At 37.6% G+C, this 16919-nt stretch overlaps 1 protein-coding gene across 5 annotated transcripts in view; it reads left to right on the top strand.

The window, feature by feature from the left end:
• The first annotated feature begins 389 nt into the window (after nt 1–389).
• Nucleotides 390–16919, top strand: part of SGCE (sarcoglycan epsilon) — a 24403-nt gene continuing 7873 nt past the window's right edge. For 2 of the 5 annotated variants that reach the window (XM_029083865.1, XM_029083864.1), the window contains exons 1-6: nt 390–489; nt 6745–6867; nt 9364–9521; nt 12466–12538; nt 13323–13521; nt 14058–14220. In XM_029083865.1, the coding sequence (XP_028939698.1) occupies nt 9405–9521; nt 12466–12538; nt 13323–13521; nt 14058–14220 (552 nt within the window). In that variant the 5' untranslated portion in view covers nt 390–489; nt 6745–6867; nt 9364–9404. Of the gene's footprint in view, nt 490–1917; nt 1934–6744; nt 6868–9363; nt 9522–12465; nt 12539–13322; nt 13522–14057; nt 14221–16919 lie in introns of those variants that run through there. The other 3 variants (XM_029083866.1, XM_029083867.1, XM_029083863.1) reach the window with 3 other exon arrangements.

Below are 16919 nucleotides of genomic sequence, written 5' to 3'. Positions count from 1 at the left end.
CTACTTTGGCCAAAATATACTATGCCAGTGAAAGTCACTTTAGATATGTCTTGCCCTGTATATGAGGTTTTGCCAGTGCAAATGTATTTATCAGAGAATGCTCTTCATTGTCTTTATTATCAGTATAATTAAGTCAGCAGAAGTGTCTACAGAGGTTGAAGCATTTAGTGTAAACTTGGGATATTTGGAAAAATGAGTGTCAAAAAGGTGACTGTCCGAAAGATTATTATGTTTCTATATATTCAAATCAAACACCTGAGATTCCTAAACTCTAACTAAGACCAAAACCTGGTTTAGAGGGCATCTGATCCCATCTAATACTTGGTTTGTGGGAGTCTATTGATCTGACTAATTTTTTTTTTGCATTTGTTTTATTCTGAAAAGCTTTTTTGTTAAGCTCTGCTGATGGCAATAATGGAACAGTTAACTGGACGACTAAGCAAGCCCACAGTTATATTATCAGCAGAATAAAGGCTGTTGAGAAGAATGGTGAGTTTAGGTTGTAAGTTTAAATCCCATGTTGGTTCAGTCAAATCTGCTTTTAATATCACTCTTGCTTTTTCAGTCATGTCCTTGTTTTAGGGATAAGGTGCTATTTCAAGGTAAGTAATTTGGAAAATTTTGTATTTCTTCAATTTCTTCTTTAAACATTCAAGATCTGTGTGTCTTTGTGAGTCTTCCCCAACTTTTCCTGTTCCTATTGCTTTGCTTGAAATAATGGCTGTGTGTATACCTAATACTGCACATTTCTTATTGCGGCTGGTTGCTTGGAGATACCTCTGCAGTTTGCTTAATACAGTAACTTGTCTGTAACAATTTAAAAAAATCTTTTCATATGCTTATGTAAAATGCCAATTTTACTGTCATTTATGTAAGTACACACAGAATATTTTAACTAGTGTACACTAGCTGAGAAAAGGCTTTGCATTGATTGCCCATCCAGGCAGGCAATCTGGATTGGCCCTCAGATCAAGTTATTTCTGGGATTGTGCTTCATCTGCTAAAAATCAATGGGGAGAGAACACAATGAAATTCCCAGAAAAAAATTTCTGGGTGGATTTTTTCTGATGATCATCATCATACAGTCTTTATCCACCATGGTAGATCTTCTGAAATTTCTGGAGATGGTGGTCATCTGTATCTGATAACAGGCTCTGGGCTGGAAGCAGATGTAATCCTAGTTGAATTCCTGACTGTGCCCATGTTCAAGACCTACAAGAACAACAACTGGGTCAGTTTCTGTACATGTTTCAAAAAAACTGATGCGTGTTTTCCAGCCTTCAGTTCCCAATTAATGTACTTCTTTCCCAATCTCCAGAACTTCTAAACTTTCTGCACAGATCTATCTTGGGATCTATAGAAAATCCACCGAGGGATCTGGAAACAGGAAAGAAAACAGTGCTGTTGAGGTAGCTGATACTGTCTTTTTTTCTAGTGGGGATCTGTTGTGATCCTATGTAGTAAGGATTTTTGATTTCCCATGGTTCATTTTACAGAAACCTTCACAGTTCCTGAGATTTTTATCTGCCACAGGGAATTTAGAATCATAGGATTGTTTAGGTTGGAAAAGACCTTTAGGATCATCAGGTCCAACCATTAATGGAACACTGCCAAGTCCACTGCTAAACCATGTCCCTAAGCACCACATCTACACGTTTTTTAAATACCTCCAGGGATGATGACTCAACCACTTCCCTGGGCAGCCTGTTCCAATGCTTGACAACCCTTTTGGTGAAGAAATTTTTCCTACTATCCAGTCTAAACCTCTCCTGGTGCAACTTTATGCCATTTCCTCTTGTCCTATCAGTTGTTACTTGAGAGATGAGGCTGACGCCCACCTCACTGCAACCTCTTTTCAGGTAGTTGTAGAGAATGATAAGGTCTCCCTTCAGCCTCCTTTTCTCCAGGCTGAACAACCCTAGTTCCCTCAGCTGCTCCTCATAAGACTTGTTCTCTAGACCCTTCACCAGCTTCATTGCTCTTCTTTGGATGTGCTCCAGTGTCTCACTGTCTTTCTTTAATACAGGGGGAAGATGACTTTGCTAGTCCTGCCAGACACACTATTTATGATACAAGCCAGTATGCTATTGGCTTTTTACCTAGTGAAGAGTACACCTGTCCAAGCCATGAGCAGCCAGTTTCTGCAGGAGAATGCTGTGGGAAACTGTGTCAAAGGCTTTACTAAAGCCTGGGTAGACAACATGCACAGGCTTTCCCTCATTCATTGTGTGGGTCCCTTTGTCATAGGAGGACAGGTTAGGTCAGGTTAGTCAAGCAGGACCTGCCTTTCATAAACCTGTACTGACTGGGCCTGATCACCTGGTTGTCCTGTACGTGCTGTGTGATGGCACTCATGATGATCTGCTTCATAACCTCTGGCACCAACGTCAGACTGACAGGCCTGTAGTTCCCTGGATCCTCCTTCCAGCCCTTCTTGTAGATGGGCATCACATTTGCTGAGCCCTAGTCCACTGGGACCTCCCTGGTTAGCCAGGACTGCTGATAAATGATAGAAAGTGTCTTGGTGAGCACTTCTGCCAGCTCCATCAGTACCCTTGGGTGGATCCCATCCGACCCCATGGACTTGCATGTGTCTAAGTGATGTAGCAGGTCATGAACCATTTCCCCTTGGATTATGGGGGCTTCGCTCTGCTCTCTGTCCCTGTCTTCCAGCTCAGGGGGCTGGGTACCCAAAGAACAACTGGTCTTACTATTAAAGATGAGACAAAGAAGGCATTAAGGACCTCAGCCTTTTCCTCGCCCTTTGTCACTGTTTCCCCTGCATCCAATAGAGGATGGAGATTCTCCTTAGCCCTCCTTTTGCTGCTAATGTATTTATAAAAACAGTTTTAATTGTCTTTTGTGGCAGTAGCCAGATTAAGTTCTAGTTGGGCTTTGGCCCTTCTGATTTTCTCCCTGCATAACCTCACGACATCCTTATAGTCCTTCTCAGTTGCCTGTCCATTGTTCCAAAGGCCATAAATTCTCTTTTTCCTGAGTTCTAGCCAAAGCTCTCTGCTCAGCCAGCCCATTCTTCTTCCTTGTCAGCTCATCTTTCAGCATATGAGGATGGCCTGTTCCTGTGCTTTTGATTTCCTTCTTGAAGAACATCCAGTCTTCCTGTACTCCTTTACCCTTCAGGACTGCCTCCCAAAGGACTCTCTCAACCACGCTCCTAAACAGACCAAAGTCTGCCCTCCAGAAGTCCAAGACAGCAGTTCTGCTGACCCCCTTCCTTACTTCTCCAAGTACAAAAACCTTTATCATTTCATGATTGCTGTGCCCGAGATGGCCTCCAGCCATCGCATCACCCACAAGTCCTTCTCTGTTCACTAACAGCAGGTCCAGTGGGGTGCCTTTCCTAGCTGGCTCACTCACCAGCTGTGTCAGGAAGTTGTTTTCACGCACTCCAGGAACCTCCTAGACTGTTTCCTCTCCGCTGTATTGTATTTTCAGCAGACACCTGGCAAGTTGAAGTCCCCAACAAGAACAAGGGCTGGTGCTTGTGAGATTTCTCCCAGCTGCTTATAGAATATTTTGTCTGCCTTTTCATCCTGGTCAGGTGGTCTGTAACAGGTTTCCACCATGGTATCTGCCCTGTTGGTCTTCCCCCAATTCTTACCCATAAACACTCAACCCTATTGTCACCATCATTAAGCTCCAGGCAATTGAAACGCTCCCTAACGTACAGGGCTACCCCACCACCTCTGCTTCCTTGCCCGTCCCTTCTAAAGAGTTTACAGTCACACACTGCAGCACTCCAGTCCTGTGAGTCATCCCACCAGGTTTCTGTGATGGCAACTGTATTATCGTTTTCCTGCTGCTCAGGCAATTCACATCTGGCAGTCTTCTGTATTATATTACTATCTAGAAGTTGGTAAGTATATTCAGTTTTATCCTTAGATCACCTAAGATGATTAAACATCCATCTCCAGTCTCAGGCAGTCTTATGAAAATAATTGTGGGTTTTAAAAGCTTCTCAAAAAAATAGCATTTCATTTGCTTCATTATTGAAAAGCAGTAGATTGCTGTAGTGGGATGAAGACTCGTGATTTTCCTTCTGATTTTGAAGGAACTTCGTAGGGGAAAAAAGACGAGAGCTTCTCTGACAAGAGGGGCAAGAACTTTTGAATACTTAATCTCCATGCTTGCATCATTACAATGTGTTTGTCATTATAAGATAAAATAAGTTTGTGGGTTTCTTCTTTCTGAGAGGCATCTTCCACCAAGATTGCTGTTTAATATGTGCATGAAATCCTTATTGGTGTGCTTACTTCAGCAACAGAGAACATCTCATTACCAGGAATGGGCAGGCATTTAGTGGCTACAATAGATTTTGTCTAACAGACAAAAGAAATGTGTTAAGGGTTTGGGTTTGGTTTTTTGTTTTTTTTTTTTCAGTAAGTGCTGATTCTCTTATCTTTCTTCCTTTCTAAAACTATTGCTCATGGAGAAAATATATATTACTTTTTCCCTGCTCTTCCTGTTTGAAATGGATTTTCATTTTACAGTCAAAGCATCAGAGATGGATTTTTTTTCTAGATATTTTATGCATTTTCAGCCAGCTACCGTATTTTTATAAACTTTCCTGCTCTATTAATATTATAAATTTTTAAGCTTTTCTTGAGAATATTTTAAAACAAATTAATTAGTTTTCTTGCTATATTTACAGCTCATTCACAAAAGTGAGTGCAAAAAGTTTTTTGGGTCACCAAAAATTTAATTTTAATTTTACAAATCAAGTAGCTATGTTATTGTACTTAAATCAAGTCTACATAATTAAAATTACAGTAACTGGTAACACAAAATTGTAATTAACTATTTAAATTTCAGGATCCATTTTAATTTTGTCTTTCAGGTACAATTATTAGAAAGATATTCTGTTCAGTACAGTGCTAAAAGCAGTTTCCAAAAGTGGGAAAAAGCAACTGCTGTGGAATTTGATCAATAGTATATCCAGAGCTTGAGACTATTAATTCTGCAGTATCAGGCTTGAAGAGTGGGAAGTATGTAATGAAATGCAGAGGTCTATGTTAGAGATGTCTGTGTCTCCTCTCAGCTGCCTCTGCAGTCAGGGGAGACCTAGTCAGTGTAGTCAGGAATCTGGGACATGATTCATCTCATTTTACGGGAGAAATCAAATTAATCAACCCCTAGAAGCATCTGTTTCTTCTCCACTGACTATAAAAGGAGCCTTACTAACTCAGTGTTGGATGTTGTTTCTATAGGCATCTAAAATTAGGTGAGATAGATTCCACACAGAGTACGTGGTGCGAGGGATGGAATGTCTGTGATTAATGCCTAATTAGCAGTGGCTTTTTAAGCAGATCTCAAGTAAGAAGGTTGGTATAATGGTAAGGCTGGAAAATTATGCCAGGATTAGAAAATTACATGAGCTTGATCCACATTTCAAGTGTATTGATTGAAGTGTTGAAATTAGCCCTTTTTATCTTGTAGGAGGTAGGAGTTTGTTCCTTTGAGTTTGTTGCGATGACTCTGAAGTCTCTTTCGGAGTTGCTCTTCCCTATGACAGTACCCCTGTGCTGTATGGCCTATAATCTTTGTTTGGAGATTAGACTTCTCATAAAGTTTCTTTCAGTTTAGGAAACAAGGCAAGTAGCTGTGTGTCTCTGTATCTGTGACTTGCCTTTTATTTACCACTTGTGCAAGCCTCATTTCATTGACAAAAATTGTCAGCAATGATTGATTCTTTTAGGGCATTGACTTAAAATGGAATAGTAATATGGAATAGTTGTGTGACCTACAGTGTGTTCTGTTAAGACACCATGAGAGACACCTACTAGGTCAATATTCTCCATTTATACTTAAAGTTTTTAAACTTGTTGATGAAGTGGTTTCTTAGCCATTCAATATGTCATAATGATTTTTATATTCTTCTAATTTATTAAAATGTCTATATAGTACTGTGTCAAATGTGTTACACCTCAATAAGATTTGCTTTTATCAACTAAATTTGTAATTACATAAAAATACATATGCTGGCTGTTCTGAATTAACTTTTCTTAAGGTTTTTAATTCTGAGTCCTGTAAACTGTGGCTTCACTTTTTGGTTGGAATCGGTGATGCCTGACTGGCCTGTAGTTGCTTGTGTCCTGTTTTATCCTTCAATACAAGCACAACATCTTCAACAATGAGCTCTCTAACCAGATTTTTAGATGTATGTTTTCTGAACTTGCTGGTCTAAGAGAGTCTAGTTTTAAGAATTCATATAAATCATCAGCTGAAGTGAGTTGCTTTGTCCTGTTGTGCACAAGAACTGAAAAATGTACCATTTCCATTTAGTGAGGAATCAGTACCACTGATTGGTAAGGTTCCTCTGTATTTCTCATGTTCCTTATTTTTATGTAAAATATCAAGATGACATAATTGTATCATTCACTTAATGTATTTTTATTCATGTAATATTACAAATAAACCTACTATAAAATTACAATAGCCTCCTTTGGTTGTTTTTTTTTAATTGCAATAAAAGTAGATAGCTCATACAACTTCTGAAATCCTAACATAGTTGGTTTTGTTTTTTGCAATGTTGGAAGAGATCCTGTTGGGCAAAGAGAGGGTTTGCTCTGCATTCTGTTCTAAAAATCTTATTAACAGGTATCTAATATGTGTTGCTTTCCTTCTCCCAGATGCCCACATTGCTGTTGAAATGCATGCTGTGTTATCTGGAGCATGTCTCATTTTTGCTTTTTTCTGTCTCTTATCTTTCCTTCTGCTTTTCAGTGTACACGATTCTGTCTAAGGTGCACTCTGATCGGAATGTATACCCTTCTGCTGGAGTTCTTTTTGTTCATGTTTTGGAGAGAGAGTACTTTAAGGGGGAATTTCCTCCTTACCCAAAACCTGGTACGGGATGCTAAGATCTTCCATATTATATAAAAATATAGGGGTGGGGTGGGGAAGTTTTGGAAAATTCAAGTCTAGCATACCTTACAGTTCAGCACATAACATACAAAGGAGAGTCTTTAGTTTCTGTTGAAATATCTTCAAAAGAAATAAAATATTTGGTCCTACAAGTTTAAAATGTTCTGGTTTGTGATTGTCATTTGTGAAAAGGTGCGTATAATTGTGTATTGTGAAAAATGTACTTAATAATAACACATTATATATTTGAGATCAGGAAGTACACCTTTTCTTCAGTTTCACATTAAATATGAAATTGTGGAAGTTTAATAATTATGTCTGAAAATGACATTTATCTGATCACTGTTTCAGACTTGGTATTTAGCAGGCTATATGAAGGAGCACTTTGAATGCGTATAGTAGACGAGACAAAATAGAAAATTAAATCAAATATGAGACTAATGATGTTTTATTTAAAACAATCCTTTGGATTCGTCCTTCTTCCTATGTTTAGGAACAGTTTAATGTTAGTAAGGAATTTGTTTTTAGGAAATGTTTCACTAAGTATGGTGTTGTGATATATGCCAGGGTAAAGCTAAAGGATTGATCATTGGCAGGTTGGAATATGTATAAGCAATCTGAGGGGGTGGGAAGAGAAAGAGAGCATTCTTCACCACATGATTGTCAACAGTGACAAGGAATAATAAATATATAAATATATCCTATTTTTATAAATATAACTATCCTATTTTCCTTTAAAAATAGGAAAAACTTGTAATACATGTGCACTGCACACATAAAATCTGCTTAATAAGCTTTTGAATGGATTTGAGAGTACTGTTTTCAAAACTAACTTTAAAGAAAAAGTAAGCTTCTGTTAGCATTGATTAAATTTTGTTATTAATAAAACAAATTCTTTAAAAAATTTCCTATCCTTGAAAAATGGATGTTTTTCCTGACGTGTATACCTGAGTCTTCTTTTCATGTAACAGTGACTGGCAGCATGAAGTTTGCCTCTGTCCCAGTTTTCTCCCAGTTTTGGCACATAATGGAAACTCTTCCTAATGATGGATTGTCTTTCAAATCCTTACAGCCCCAGCCTGTCTCAACATTTATGTGGTTCAAAGGCGGTATGAATCTGGTGTCAGATACAGCTGGAATTGCTGTACCCACAGGCAGTTGTGGTCATATGAGAAATTCACTGTAAGGCCAGATATTACTGTGGCTCTTTTATTTTTGTTTGCTGTGCTGGATCATTAGCATGGCCTACCTTGATGAAGGGCAAACCAGAATGTATCACATGTGCCTGTCAGGATTTTCCCCAAATCATTTGTGATGCTGGGAATTTTGTTATGAATGCAATAATTAGATTATTGAGATGTCCTGAGAGAACTGCAAGGAAAGTTGCATTACACCCTGGTGCTGGTTCGGTGTGGTTCTGGTCCCTGTTACCCACAGCCAGATGTGTAAATGCATACCTGAAAACTAGTTTCCCTTCAGGAACAGGTCTCAGTCTCTTTGTTCCTCTCTGGAGGAGATGACACCTGTTCTGTCTTCAGTGGGTTCAGTTTGTACCTTCTGTGCCAGCCTGCCTGTTACCTTCTCTTGTCACTTGTCCTACAGTGGCTGCTGTTGCCATTTCAAAGCCGAGCTGGAGGAGCACAGTGCAGAGGTGTCTGCTCAGAATGGATTTGCCTGAGTTCTCTGCCTCAGCTGGACGGTGCTTATGCCTCAGTGGTGAGGATCTGGTAGCACTGAGGCACACCTGACTTCACTTACTGAACTAAACTAAACTGAAGTCAAATCCAGACATTTGTAAAAAAGTATTGATAAGAACCATGACAACTGTTGTACTGGTTTGACTCGAGGGGCTTTTAGAGATTGCATCTGGACCATCCCCATTTTGCAGGGATGTCTTGTCCTTTTTTTTTTTTGAATTTATTTGTTCTCTAAAGAAAAAATGCTGCCAGGCTGTTGGTGCTGAAGACTTGTAGGGGTGTCCTTGTGCTAACAGAAGCTTTCAGGCATTGATGATTACACAGCCACTCTTTACAGTAAGCTTTCCCAGATACATTGGGTCTCTGGACCCATCATTAAAAACATAAAGAAAGGTTTTTTTGGGAATTAAAGGACTGAGAACTTTGTGTGTTTGTCAGAAAGGTGGTCAGATGCTTCAGTTCTAGGTGGAACTGAGCTGTAAAAGTCAGACCTGCTAGTTAATGAGCATGAGCACTCAGTTAGCCAGAACTCTAGGAAGTACCAGTACATTCATCTCTGCAGTTGATTACACTTTTCAGATGTGAATTTCTTAATAGTTACAAATGCTAAGTAAGAGTTAACATGTTTCTGATATAGTAAAGGTTAGCAATTTTTTTTTTCTTTTTGGAAAGGTTTAGAAAACAGAACTGGAAGTCAGAATAAGACTTCCTAGTGGAAACATCAAAATCAAAGCATATAGCATTTCCTTGTAAATATTCTAATATAATTTTTCCTATCTAGGTGAAATAAGTAATGATCCTATAACATTTAATACCAATTTAATGGGTTACCCTGACAGACCTGGATGGCTGCGCTATATACAAAGGACACCATACAGTGATGGAGTGCTATATGGCTCACCAACTGTAGAAAATGTGGGCAAACCAACCATCATTGAGGTATTTTCTTTCAAAAGTTCAAAAAGATGTATTTTGTTTTAGAGTATAAGGTCCAGAACTGTCAACAAATATTTCCTCTTATTTTTTAAAAGTTAATTACAATCATTAAAAAAAGATTATAAGCCAGGGACAGGGGTTTGACATTAACATTTTCTCTTAGATACCATTATATCCTCCTTTGAGAGAAAACCAAGTTGTATGACATTTAATGTTTCACTTTTAAGGTATAATTAGTAAATAGCAATAACCAGTTAAACTCATTATTCCTAAATGCAATATATTCTGACTTTTGCCCTTCATCTTTCTAAGAGGCATTTAATTTCAGTAAATTGTGAATAAATTAAAGTTTTATTTAAAATACAGGGCAAAAAACTTTGTAAACAACTGTAAAGAATAAAGAATAACTTAATTCTGAACTTTGTAATATTCAACTCTAAATATGGGCCAGACTTTTCCCCACTGGAAAATAGTGTTTGGTCAATAAACAAGTTTTTTGTGTTTTTTGTGTTTGTTTTTCTTTTAATGGAATTATTTTAAATCAAATATTCCCTTGTTCATTATTCATGTTATTGATAGATTTTATTTTAATTAGTACTTACATGCATTTAATTCTATTCTTGTAAGTGGAACAGTGACAAAACCCACTACTTTATTTCTGACAATTAGCTATCCAAATGTTTAAAAGCACTAATTACTCAATGAGCAGCAATTGAAAGGGAAAAAGGACTCTATTTTCCCGGTGTAGATCATAAACAGCAGACTGAATCAGACACTGTGTGGTTCACGGTGTTGAGGGGAAATCTGCTCATTAACTGCCCCAGCCATTTTGCTGCTTCAGCAGTATATTTGTCTTAAACCCTGGATGAGGGGTTGTTTTTTTCCTAAATGCATTTGATGTAATTTTTCTTCCTCAAGAATGACATCTCTGAATGTTAAGTTATACTGTAGATAATTTCACCTATGCTTAATTTTATATACATGATTCAGTTTTGACTTCAGTAGGACTAATCACATCTGTAAAATTAATCATGTGCAGAAGTACTTGCAGGTCCCACTTAGGTTTCTGTAGAGGAAACCATTATTTTAAATTGCTCTTTTTTAAATGGCATGTTTTTTATGTTCTGGTGTCTTTATAAAGGCCTTCATTATAAGCATGACCCCAAGCCTATATCTGAACTGAATCTTGCCTAGCATACAGATTAATTCCTTGCAGCCTCACTCTCAGATGTGGCTTTTGAATTAATTCTGTAGCACATGAGGAGGGCAGATTGCATTTGATACACGTCCTAGTGCCATCTGAGTAGTTGCATATCCGTAGCCTGAGTGTAACTTTCATCATGTATTAATTCCTGAAGTGATGTCATGGGTAGGTCAATTAATTGGAGGAGACCTGATGATTGGAAGAGCCTAATGTTATGCATAGGACTGCAGCAGAGCTGGTAACATTCTTGAGCTCAGGCTCCTTTGAAAGCTGTGCAAAGACAGTTTGTGTTTGAATGAATATTCAGTACAGAGGGAATCTCCACCACTGTCACTTGGAACAGCTGCATGGTCCACACTGGCCACTCTCACTGCTGGAGTGCAGACTCAGAGCGGGTGCTGTCATGTTCCTCTATAGAGCTTGTACAACCAGAGAGTTAGGTTTTCTAAGTGTTAACGTTTAAACTACTGTTGAAACAACCCTTTGAAAATTTAACAATTGAGGACTGAAAAAAATCTCAGGAATGTGTTTTCTATTAATTTTATAATGAAGTTGTCACATTACATGAGATGTAATTGTGTCAGGTAAGCTTTTCCCTCTACACTTAAATGAACCTGCAGAAGACATTCCAGAGCATTTTTCCTTTTCATTTAAATCCTTTAAAAGAAGTGCGACATCTATTACTTTTGTTTGTTTAATAATCACTGTCACAATGCTTTGCTTTGTAGCTCTCTCTGCTGAGGAGGACCATAGTTCTGTCTCTGTTGCCACTCCTCTGTCTCTCCTTTGTCCCTGAAATGTATGAACTAAAGTCTAAAATTAGGAAGAAAGTTGGTCTTTTTCAGTTTGTTTCATGAAAATTTTATCACCTTTCAGGAAAAACAGAAGTGGAGAAAATAATTACACTGATATCCAGCCTCGTTTCTGTATTTCTTATGAACAAGCAGTTAATCATAGTACAGCTTGGGAGCAGAGTCACCACTGAGGAGTAACCAACCACTTGCAAGCATTTCAGGCATCCTGTCCATTTAAACTATAAGATTGGTATCCTTAATATAATTGGATCATGAAGGTGTAATTTTGCAAAAATAAGTCATGAATGTTGCATCTACCTACTAGTTTTCAGTTCCTCTACAGTTACAGATTCCAGGATTTTTCTTAAAAGTACTTGTTTTGGAGCAATGCTTGTGGATCCATTCATGCAGTATGACTTCACCGGGGCTGGAACTAAAACTGAGCCCCAGTCCCAAAGATGAGAATTGCTGGGATCCCGACACTTTTTCCTTTAAATATCTCCATCTAGTTTAGTTTCCTAGGAGCTATCAATGAATGTAGATCTTACAGTCCTGATGGAGAGTGGATGGGGAAATGGAGAAACTGGTCTTTGCTTATTGGTTGCTCTTAAAGACAGCAGAAAAGAAAGAATACACATGTATGGCAGAAAACTTTTATCTTGACCGAAATATATTATTTTCACATATATCCTTTGGATAATGGTATTTGGCTATAGACTGGTTGAGAAAATTCCAGTATCCTGACTTGAAGGTAGTACTGCATCAAATAAATTGATGCTACCTTTCAAATTTTATATTAATGAATGTTCATACATTTCAAAATAAGGAGACAGAGTATTTAAAAGGTGGTAAGTATTTCTAAATTATCAATTTAATTTGCATTGATGTTTCATTTGCTTGTTTTTCATATTTGCATTGTTGTTTTACAGTCATATCTTTTTCACTCTAGATCACTGCATATAACAGGCGTACCTTTGAGACAGCAAGACATAATTTGATCATTAATATAATGTCAGCAGAAGGTACGTACAGAAAATAGCTTGTTGTGTTTTGAACTGAATAAGGAAAACCCATTTTATGGCTCCTGTTCTTTTAAGATAAAAAAATACTGTAAAATAGTTTTCTAGTGTTCAAGCCAAATGCAGGGGCACAAAGAGGAATTAAGAGAATTGCCCCTGTTTTGATTCAATTTGTTATTTTTATCCAGATTATTTCTGTCAGGCAGGACTGTTATTAATAAAAAAAAGCCTGTTTGCCTTTTTAAAAAATTGTTTTTCCCCTGTCTTTTCAAGTGGACCTTACATGAAGGATTTTACTCTCTTTCTGCATGTTTAGTTTAGTTTAAGTTCTGCACGTTCTTTATGCAGAGAACAACTGTATAAGTAGATTCAGAAAACAAGAGATTATGACATGTGGACATTTATGTCTGTAAAATTAGTTCTTTTATTCATGTTTACGTATTTACAGTCTGTAGTATTGCAAGTTGGAATCCATTGTTGCTGCAGATCAGTTGACCCCAAAACTAGAATGAATGTGATTTTATCTGTTTAATGAAGATTTACCAGCTGAGACTCTTCTGCTCTAGTCCACTTCTTCATCTCACAGTAGTTTTATAAAAGGCCAACGGTTTTCAGCTTAAGTAACAGCTAATGGTACTATTTTAATTAAACGTAATCACATTAGGTTCAAAATGAGCTAGTTCAAATACAAGATTTTTAGACAGGTGTTTCAATCTTAGAGTGGTATTGCATTAATCATTACTTCAAATTCTTTAAGTCAAAACTTTTCCTTTTTCATGACCCCCAGATTTTCCTTTGCCGTATCAAGCGGAGTTCTTCATAAGGAATATGAATGTAGAAGAAATGTTAGCAAGTGAAGTTCTTGGCGACTTTCTTGGAGCAGTGAAAAATGTGTGGCAGCCAGAGCGCTTGAATGCTATAAACATTACTTCAGCCCTCGACCGGGGAGGGAGAGTTCCACTTCCTATTAATGACATGAAAGAGGGGTAAGCATATGTGTCACTCTCATGTTTTTGCTTTACTCTTTTTTTTCTTACCAAAAAGCTTAGTATTTTTTCTGGTTTTCTGGAAACTTTTCAATTACTGTTTTATATTTTGGAATTAGATATGAAAAGTTTACTGATGTTCTGAGCTCCCATTATACACCGGGTTTATTGTGTTGGATACCATTTCAACAGGCAACAGTTCCTATATATAGATTTTACAATCCAAGGAATACTAATAAATTCCATTAATTATAAAGCAGTTATTAGTAAATATGCTTATTTGTAATTCCAGTCTTACTTCTGAGCAGTCATTTGGCCTGCTTTTCAGGTATTTAATAGTTCCCAATATTCATATGCTATTCATATGCTTAGAAAAAGTATACTGTCAAGAAAAATAATTTTTAAAGGTAATTTTAGTCTTTAAAGCATAGCTGAATGTTACTGTGAACAATAATCATGTTTGGAAGAGTATGTCGTTGTCCTTTGGGGATTTGTGAGAGGTATCCTGACAGTCTGTCACTCATCTCTTTCTGCAGCGTGTACGTTATGGTTGGGGCAGATGTTCCGTTCTCTTCCTGCTTACGAGAAGTGGAAAACCCACAAAATCAGCTGAGGTGCAGTCAAGAAATGGAGCCTGTAATAACCTGTGATAAAAAATTTCGTACTCAATTCCATATCGACTGGTGTAAAATCTCTCTGGTGAGTTATTTTATTATTGCATAAAAATTGTAGAAGTACAGTATTTTATGCCAGACATGATTGAGGTAAGAGTTTTGCCAGCCTGGCCAGCCAGCTCTGCCAAATTCCACTTTGTCACGACTGATTTATACTGTTTTCCATCTAGGAGACACCCCTAAGATTGTGAGAGGATTTTGCTATGTAGGCTAAATTCTATTAAGAGTTGAGCACCAGTGAAACCACCATGTTCATTTTCACTAGCAATGATTTTATAAATGGCCAGAGAACTCTAGGACTTACAGAACTAAAAGTAATGAGAGAATTATTTAGGTAGATGTAGTTCATTAATTCAGTGTGCTAATACTGCTAGTTACACTTGCTTTCCTAAAAAGTATGTGTTGATATATATAATATACATATATTTTCTCAAATATTGAGTCTACAGCACTGACCAGTTAAATGGTATTTCTGTGCTGTTAAAAATATCTTTCTGAAAAATAATCTAAAGGATATTTCATGTTAAAAATGAAAAAGAAAAGAAAATAGTGTTGACTAATGAAATCACAATAAATGGGAACATTCTTCTCAGTTGAATACAAGAAAAATAATAACCAAACACTAGACTATTTGCCATGGAAGGAGTGTAATTCCCCAAGAGGGTTTTTAAGGTTATTTTTGTTTAGTTCTGGTAAGGAAAATCAAGAAATTTTACAGTATTGGAGGAGAATGTTGCAGGGAAGTTTGAAAAAAGATGATGAAGGTCCATAAAAGAAACTTAGGTGACTGTTGAGCTGCTTCAGACATTACCCAAGAGGAAACTGAAAGAAACATATGAAAGGCATTTGTACAATGTAAAAATGTATTGAGTATGAGAAAAGGTATTCATATGCAAAATCAATAAGATAACTTCCAGCCCTTTCTTTCTATCCACTATAAATTAGGAAAGCTGTTAGAAAGCTGGAAGATAACTTGTTTTCAAAAGAATATCCATATTATTTACTGTTTACTGGCTTTTTGTTGAGAAATTGCAAAAGGTACGTGTGTACACAGCAGTACCTACCAGCACCTGAAAAACAGCAGAAGGCAATCAGCCTTTGCCATGAACAAACAATGGCTTGATTTCCTTCTACAAGAAAGAAGTAGAACTGAGGTGCAGCAGCAGATGTCATTTCTTTTTGGTAAGGTTTTTTCATACTGTCTCATAAGTAAGCTGAGGAACATGGTCTAGGTGAAGCTAGGACCTATTGGAGAGCTGGTTGGATTGCCATAACCATAGCAGAATTATTAATAATTCCTTGCTGTTCTTCATTAATAAGCTGGATGATGGCATGTGCTTATTAAAATAAATTTGCAGTCCCCATGAAACTGAAGGGATCTGCAGGTGCATTGAAGGACAAGACAGAATTCAGAAAGCTCTTGAGAAACAGCTTTAGAAAAACAGGGTGAGTTTCAAAAGGAGCAGCAGAGGAACTGTGCACTAGTGCAAGAATAATCGATGGCACCCATGCAGGATGAAGAACAGGTGGTTAGGAGTACTTCTCCAGAAAAAAACATCCAGTAGTAAGAGTAGCTCATAAACTAATCGTGAAGCAGCGTTGTCATGCTGTTTGGAGAAATGCGCAGGTCACCCTGGGATATGTAACAGGAACTTCCCTTCGCAGAGAAGCGTGCTTTTCTGCAGCAGCCTATAACACGGCCTTCTTGAAGTCAGCCCTTGTTTTGGCAGCATGCCAGAGTAACTGAATTTAAGCAGTCGTAGGGGTGTTCACAGTTGCCTACAGCATTGCTGCTGCATGCTGTAACCTACTGCATCAGAGGGAAAAGGGAGCCAAGCTCCCCTCTGTCTAATCACAGGCAAGCCAAGGGGCAGGACGTCCCCTGCGGACGCAACGTCCCCCAAGATCCATGGGCTGGGAGGGAGCTGAGCTCCGTTTCCCATAACCACAACGTAGACCAGTGAGTGAAAATACACCCACAGTATACTCTTCCTCCCACTTCGTAGGAGGCGATGTTGGCAGCTAGCACCTAAATCAAAGAATGATGTGTGGGTCCCAAATTCTGCAAAGAGGGGCAGTGTAATACACGCTTCCTCTTAACACTGCTTTCTGATACCTTGTTCTCACGATGTGTTTGGGCTTCTGTCAGTCACATCAAAAAGTGCATAAATATACCCATTGCTTAGGGTTTGAGATTCAGCTAAGCAGCCAGGTGGAGCTTGTTGTACCTAACATAAAAGGTACTGCAGATTTAATGAGTGGAGAATACAGAAATTAATTTTTGTCAAACTGCCTGGCACTTGTTATAAATACATATATGTATGTATTTGAAGCTCAAAACCCCATTATTTCTAGCACTCCATGAAAATGTGTTCATCCGTTACATAAGTTTTAATACCCTGTTTTATGAATTAAAGTGTAAATTGTAAAGAAGTGACCATCATTTGCAAGATTTCTCAGTAAACAGTGTCAGTTAAAAGGTCAAGAATGTAGGCTAATATAATTTATTTTCATTAATAATCTGGAGAGAGTTTTAAAACTAATACTGAAAATTTAAAAGCAATATCTAACTGAAGGCAACAAGAAAATTAAGGCAGAAAATTGAGAAGTCATGTGGGAAAGGCAGTCAGTTAAATGCAATATAAAAGTCAGGAGCAAAAATAGGTTGTATTTCTAGAAACATTAGATACAGACATAAACAAACAAAAAAATGTACTTGTGAGC

The sequence above is a fragment of the Antrostomus carolinensis genome, unplaced genomic scaffold (assembly GCF_000700745.2).
Source record: "Antrostomus carolinensis isolate BGI_N321 unplaced genomic scaffold, ASM70074v2 scaffold362, whole genome shotgun sequence".
Classification (NCBI taxonomy): domain Eukaryota; kingdom Metazoa; phylum Chordata; class Aves; order Caprimulgiformes; family Caprimulgidae; genus Antrostomus; species Antrostomus carolinensis.
This window is presented reverse-complemented; position numbering and strand designations above follow the sequence as displayed.